Source organism: Sus scrofa, chromosome 6 (genome assembly GCF_000003025.6).
Source record: "Sus scrofa isolate TJ Tabasco breed Duroc chromosome 6, Sscrofa11.1, whole genome shotgun sequence".
Lineage (NCBI taxonomy): Eukaryota > Metazoa > Chordata > Mammalia > Artiodactyla > Suidae > Sus > Sus scrofa.
The window spans coordinates 7,161,004-7,167,507 of record NC_010448.4 but is presented as its reverse complement, the minus strand read 5'-3'; the positions used below and the strand labels follow the sequence as shown (position 1 = coordinate 7,167,507).

General features: G+C 48.5%; 1 protein-coding gene across 1 annotated transcript in view; it reads right to left on the bottom strand.

Moving 5' to 3' along the window:
• Positions 888–6,504, bottom strand: part of PKD1L2 (polycystin 1 like 2) — a 101,478-nt gene continuing 95,861 nt past the window's right edge. Inside the window, 4 exon segments of the mRNA XM_021096997.1 lie at positions 888–1,211; positions 2,746–2,877; positions 3,781–3,882; positions 5,379–5,589. Coding sequence (XP_020952656.1) covers positions 1,050–1,211; positions 2,746–2,877; positions 3,781–3,882; positions 5,379–5,589 — 607 coding nt within the window. The 3' untranslated portion in view covers positions 888–1,049.

The window sequence follows — 6,504 nt, the reverse complement described above, 5'->3', positions numbered from 1 at the left end:
GCTATAAAATTTGGTTGTGATGATTGTTGTATAAGTATAAGTGTAATAAAATTCATTGAGTAATTTTTTAAAATGAAATAAAATAAAATTTATGTGAAATGAAAAAAAAAAAAAAAAAGAACCACTAGTGTAGATAAAACAACTCCTAAGTATCTCCTAAGGGACATTAGCCCTGACTGAGGTGCTGAAATACCAGATGCCTTGGTCATAGGGGTTTGGGAATTATCACACACTTTATTGCTCACACTCATCTCATCCCAGGAGACTCACAGTGCACATTTAGCATATTAAAAGCTCTAACAACTCCCAAGTTATAGACTTGTGTATCTAGTTTTTCCCACATTTAATCTAGAAACATTTTGGGGAGGATGACACCTGTTATGAGTTGAATTGTGTCCCCTGAAGAGATAGACTGAAATCCTAACCCCCATATGGGGAGAAGGCCATGTGACAAGAGGCAGAGGTTAGAATGATGCATCTACAAGCCAACGAACCTCAAGGGTTGTTAGCAAATGCTAGAAGCTAGAAGAGGTTTCCTCTGTAGAGCCTCCCAAGGGAGTATGGCCCTGGTGAGAACTTGATTTTGGACTTCTATCCTCCAGAACTGTGGAGAACAAAATTCTGTTGTTTTAAGCTACACTGTTTGTGGTACTTTGTTCTGGCAGCCCTAACAAACTAATATGACACTCATTAGGCTCTCTTGGACACAGTTTGAGAAACCCTGAACTAGAATCTGAATTCAAAGGCAACTCCTGACCTACCAAGAAGATGGAATAACTAGTCTTATTATTTTTCCACAAACTCTAGACCATATTTGTTTTATTTATAGGAGGAAATATATTTGAACAAACACTCTATCATGGTGGTGGCAACTGTGTGTATGTAGGTATGTATTTTTCTTATTTATTTATTTATTTATTTTACTTGCCAGGCTTCTATGGACACAGAAAAATATTAATCTGGAGAGACATTATAGAATCACTGGTAGGCACAGGAACAAGGTACTGGTCTTCCCCCATTCTACAGATGGTGGTATGTGGACCAGCAGCTTAAACTTGGGGCACAGATGATTCCAGTTGAGGGGGCCAGGCCTCTGACAGCCGCTCAGCCTGCTCACTGCTGCTTCTGGGCACCTGCCCTTTACACTTAATGCCCAGGAAACTGAGTATCTTCATCAGTAGCACATCGACGATCTCGCCTTCCTCCGACAGCTACAGAGGGAGAAACAACAATGCGATTTAGGTAGAGCCATTCTCTTTGGGGGCTTTTCTTTCTAAGGGAAACTATTATTTATTGTCCATTTTGGTCCCTGCCAAAGTCACTTCACTGTTTAGAGTTTCTTATGTGTTGGAACTGACCTCCTTCCGAGAATCCCAAGGGTGTTCGGTCTCACCTTTATCCCCGGGGCGCTCCTTCTTTCCCTCTGTTGAGAATGACAAAATGGCCTTCACCAATACCCACAGAGACTGTTAGGAATTTGGGTACAAAGACCTCATGCATTGCTATTGGGAATGTGAAATGGTACAGCTGCTTTGGAAAAGAGTTTGGTGGTTTTTCAAAATTTAAACCAAAGTTACTATGACTTTTTTTTTGGCCATACCCATGGCATGTGGAAGTTCTGGGCCAGGGATTGAACCCACGCCACAGCAGTGACCCAGGCTGCTGCAGTTACAACACTGGATCCTTTAACCTGCTGTACCACATGACTTGTTTTTTTTTTTTTTTTTTTTTGTAGGGCTATACACTCGGCATGTGGAAGTTCCCAGGCTAGGGGATGAATGGGAGCTGCAGCTGCCAGCCTACACATGCCATGGCCACAGCAATGCCAGATCTGAGCTGCTTCTGCGACCTACACCACAGTTCATGGCAACACCGGATCTTTAACCCACTGAGCAAGGCCAGGGATCAAACCCACATCCTCATGGATACTAGTCAGGTTCATTACCACTAAGCCACAACAGGAACTTCCCATATGACATCTTGAAATAAATTTCTAGGCCAAAGATGTAACTGCCACTGCTTGAGGTGCCATGTCAGCAAACCAAAACTGTGTGTCTCTGTAAAGGCTCCCCTTGATCAGAAATGCAGTATATCCAGTCAGCCAGTCTCCACACAGCAGGCCAGCTCTCGGCCCTATACTTATTTCCTCTTCCTACTTGCTCCAATAAGGTTGATTCTGTGGCCACAGCCAATCAGATATTTTCTATTTCTCTTCCTTGTTCTTTATTCTTTATCATATACAAGCTTCTTCCCTTCCACCCCACTTTGCAGGTCTCCAAACGGAGACTGTGCAGTTCATGAAATGTCAGTTTTGTCATCACCTGAGTTTTCTTTAATCAGTCTTCCAACAGGTTCTCAACCTTGGATGTATATGCAAACCACACCATCAAGAATACCAGCGCTTGGATCCTTCTCCCAGGGATTCTGTTTTTATTGATCTCAAGTGCAGCAGCAGGCATTTCCAAAGCCCCCAGGTGATTCTAATGTACAGTCTGGGCTGAGAATCACTGTTGTACTGAACAAAGTCCCACAGTGGGAATCAGGAGACCTGCTTCTAATGTGCCCTTCTTTTGCCCATGATCTTGGGAAAGTCATTTCCTCCTTCTGAGTCTCAGTTTTCCTTCCTATGAAATGAGGGCCTTGAGCTACAGTGGTTTCTCAGGCCCCCCTGATGTCTGATGTCTCAGCCAGCCTCTTCCTAGTTCAAGGACAATGACTTTTGAAGACCAGGCCAAAGGGACTCACCTGATAGTATTTTTGCTCCTCGTTGAAAGCCACTAGGATGACAGAGATAAACAGATTCAGCACCACAAATGTCATGAAAATGATGCAGGACCCAATTAGGAAAGAGCCAAGCACTGGGCTATAGTCCAGGACCTGTCAGGAAGAAAACCAGAGTCATCCTCAGGGGTCCTGTGTCCTAGGTGGCACCTCCCCTTGCTAAGTACCCTCCGACAGAGAACTGGTCCTCAGCGCTAGGCAGATCCTGGAGCCAGGATGTTTCCCTTCTGCCAAGGAGTAAGAGTATGGGCAGTGCTCTCAAGAGCTGCCAGGAGAGAGCAAGGATAGCACCACCTACTCCCCATTGCTGCCATTTCCAATATGGGTACCATTTCTGGCTTGGGCAAGGAGCATTCCCTCCCAGACACCCCACAACACAGCCCTGCCCTGAGAAGCCAGTGCCTAATGCTCTTCTGCAAGCAAGGGTCCCCAGGGTGGGCTCTGGGCCCTGGTGTGAGGCTCTCTGCCTAGAGGAAAGGGAACCTTTTTGTCCCAAGTTGCTCTGTGCTTGCCAGGCTGTGGACTCAAGAGGTGACATCCAGGAGTTCCCATCGTGGTTCAGTGGTTAACGAACCCAACTAGCATCCATAAGGACGCAGGTTCGATCCCTGGCCTCGCTCTGTGGGTTAAGAATCCAGTGTTAGAGTTTCCGTCATGGCTCAGTGGTTAATGAATTCGATTAGGAACCATGAGGTTGCGAGTTCGATCCCTGGCCTTGTTCAGTGGGTTAAGGATCCAGCATTGCCATGAGGTGTGGTTAGGTCGCAGAAGTGGCTCGGATCCAAAGTTGCTGTGGCTGTGGTGTAGGCTGGCGGCTACAGCTCCGATTGGACCCCTAGCCTGGGAACCTCCATATGCTGCAGGTGCTGGTCCTGAAACAAAAACAAAAAACAAGATGTGGCATCCACTGGGGAGACATTTGAGGGGGGTGCTTTTCCTAATTTTCATAAAGGTTTGATGTCAGTGCAGTGTCCATGTGCCCCTACCCCACCCCGTTACCTCCTCATAGTTGAAGATTCCTAGCTGAAGGCTGATCATCGTTTCTGCCGCATCAAAGAGGGTTTTGTAGGAACGGAGTTTCCAACCAAATATTAAGTTTGACTGTTACGGAAAGAGTCCTCATGAACAAGGAAAGAAACCATGCAGTCCCCCAAGGCCCACTGTTTGACAGCAGAGTCGGTGGTCTGGGTCAGCCACATCCTTGCCTGGAGGGGCTGTTCGTACCCACAGGGGCCTGCAGGTCAGTGCATGTACACACCCAGCTCTGGAGGGAATGCACATGCACTCCTGGGGCTCAGACATTAGCCACCAGGCCACGACTGTGGTCTCCCAGATGGCTCTTCTAAGATTCAGCAGTGCATCTGGGCTCTCGAGTCCCCAGCCTATTTCTTATAGGGGAGCTGGGTTGGATGAACAACAGGCTGGTTCTGCCTGGGCAGGACCTTCCCCTCCCTGTGTTTTCCTCTCACCACAGCATCCCCTCTACCCCCAAAGATTTCCCCAGGGCTGTTGCATCAGAGGGAAGCCCAGCAGTTCCTTGGTTCTGAGTTGGGGACTCCATGTCCCAGAGGACACTGCGTGTCCCTGAAGCCTGTGTACTGTAGATGGAGGACGGAAGAAATCTACATGAATTAAGGGGTGTAGAGGGGGCCCTTTTGACAAAACCAGACTCCAGAGTCTCAGCAGGTGCCCTCCCTCACTTCACCACTGCACTTCATCCCATTTCTGAGAGTGAGCGAGGAAGGAGTGGGGTCAGGGATGGAGTTGGGGGCCAGGGTTGCGGTGATAGTCAGGGGCAGGGAGAGGGTTAGAGACAGAATGAGGACTAGGATAAGATGGACTGCTGGGTCCACCCGGGGGATGGTGGAAGGTGAGAGCCGGCTGGGGCCAGGGGGAGAATTAGGAAAGGGGCTGGGGCGGGGAGTGGGTCAGGACGGGGTGGAAGGTCACAGAGGAGTAGAGCCTGGGTTACCGTGGGAATCATGGACTTGGAGAAGATGAGGGTGGGGCATATTTAGATGGAGACCAGGATGTAGCAGAGGGTCTTTTTTTCTCATATTACTTGATCATAAAAAAGAACTAATAGTTTAAACAAAATTTTTTTCAGTCCCACAAGAGATGTGGTTGTCAAAATGCTCTCAGTGTTTAGCGGTTAAATAAAATGGTTTGGGCCCTACTAAGTTCATGCCTCATGTGCAAGGCATCAGGTGTTGACATGGCTTGCAAATGAGTCTTCCTCACTTCCCCACCTCTGCCCCAGCTCAGGGACAGGGTCTGCCCACTCACTTCTGCATCTCTGCATCCCCTGACACACAGGGAGGGCTCTGTGCATGTCTGAGTGACTGGGATGTCAGGAGAACTGGCACATGCAGACTGAGGGGAGTTCTTCACTGGAGAGAGCTGGTCATTGTCGTCTCAGAGATTTCTCACTCTTGCCCAGCTCTTCCATTTGCAGTGAACAGTTCATGAGCTCCCAGCTAAAAGGCCCCAGACGTGGAAGAATCTTCCTAGCCCTGACTGCCCCCCACAACCCTCCATTACTGAGAAGCCTCCTTCCAAGCAGACCAGTCCAGAAGTTTTCCCAAAGAGCCACTCACTGCAGTGGAGTAAGCCAGGAGCATGATAAGGATGATGATGATAAAGCCTGAAATGTCCCCCCAGGCACGACGCAGGGCTGATGTGATCATGTTCATTTTGGGGTTCAGCCTGAGCAGATGCCAAAGCTTCACTGTGGACAGGAGTACCAGGAAGGCAATGATGTAGCCAAGGACCGCATCGGCTGCTGCTGTCTCACTGAAACTGATGCCCCTATGGGACAAATAGGGAGATCTGGTCAGAGATCTGAACGGCTTCAGCCAGAGCTCATCCAGTCTCAGCTAAGTCCAAAAGCAAGATTAGCCTTATCATGATCTCAGAGGCCATCACTTCCTACAGCAGAGGTGGGAGACAGAGCTGATGAACTGGTGGTCATGGTGAAGGTCAGAGTCCTGGCTCATATGAAAGGGATGATGATGGTGAGGGGGGTCCTGAGGCCATTACCTAGGGGTCTTGGTTAATAGCTGCAGAGCTACGGAAGAATGACGTAGGGGGAATACTCCCAGGGTCAAGAAGATAGAGGTGAGGGGGCCCCATGAGCCTCCCCTCCTGGTTTGGGGGTCACTAGGTGCCACATCCTGCTGCACACTTGTCTGATGTATGTCCACACCATCCTTACGTTGGAAGGAACGACGGAAGGACCATCCAGTTGCTGTGCTAAGGAAGCTCGATCACATGGTCTCCTTTAACCTCCACGACCACTGGATGAGGTAAGTATTGCTATCTCCATTTTACAGATAAGGACAGAGAGTTGGCACAAGGTCACACAGCTAGTGACATAGGGACATAACTAATGGTAGAAGAATGAGAGTTGGAATCCAGCTGTGTCTCATTCCAAAGTCTGGGTCCTTCTCTCCATCCCACCCTGCCCTTCATTTCCCTCTTGTGCCTTTGTTTGCATGTTACATTCAGTCTTCTTGGTTGTTGTTGTTGTCTTTTTAGGGCCACACTCCCGGCATATGAGTTGAATTGGAGCTGTAGCTGCTGGCCTACACCACAGCCACAGCAATGCGACCTACACCACAGCTCCCAGCAGCACTGGATCCTTAACCCACTGAGCGGGGCCAGGGATCAAACTCAAAACCTCATCGTTCCTATTTGGATTCGTTAATCACTGAGCCACAACGG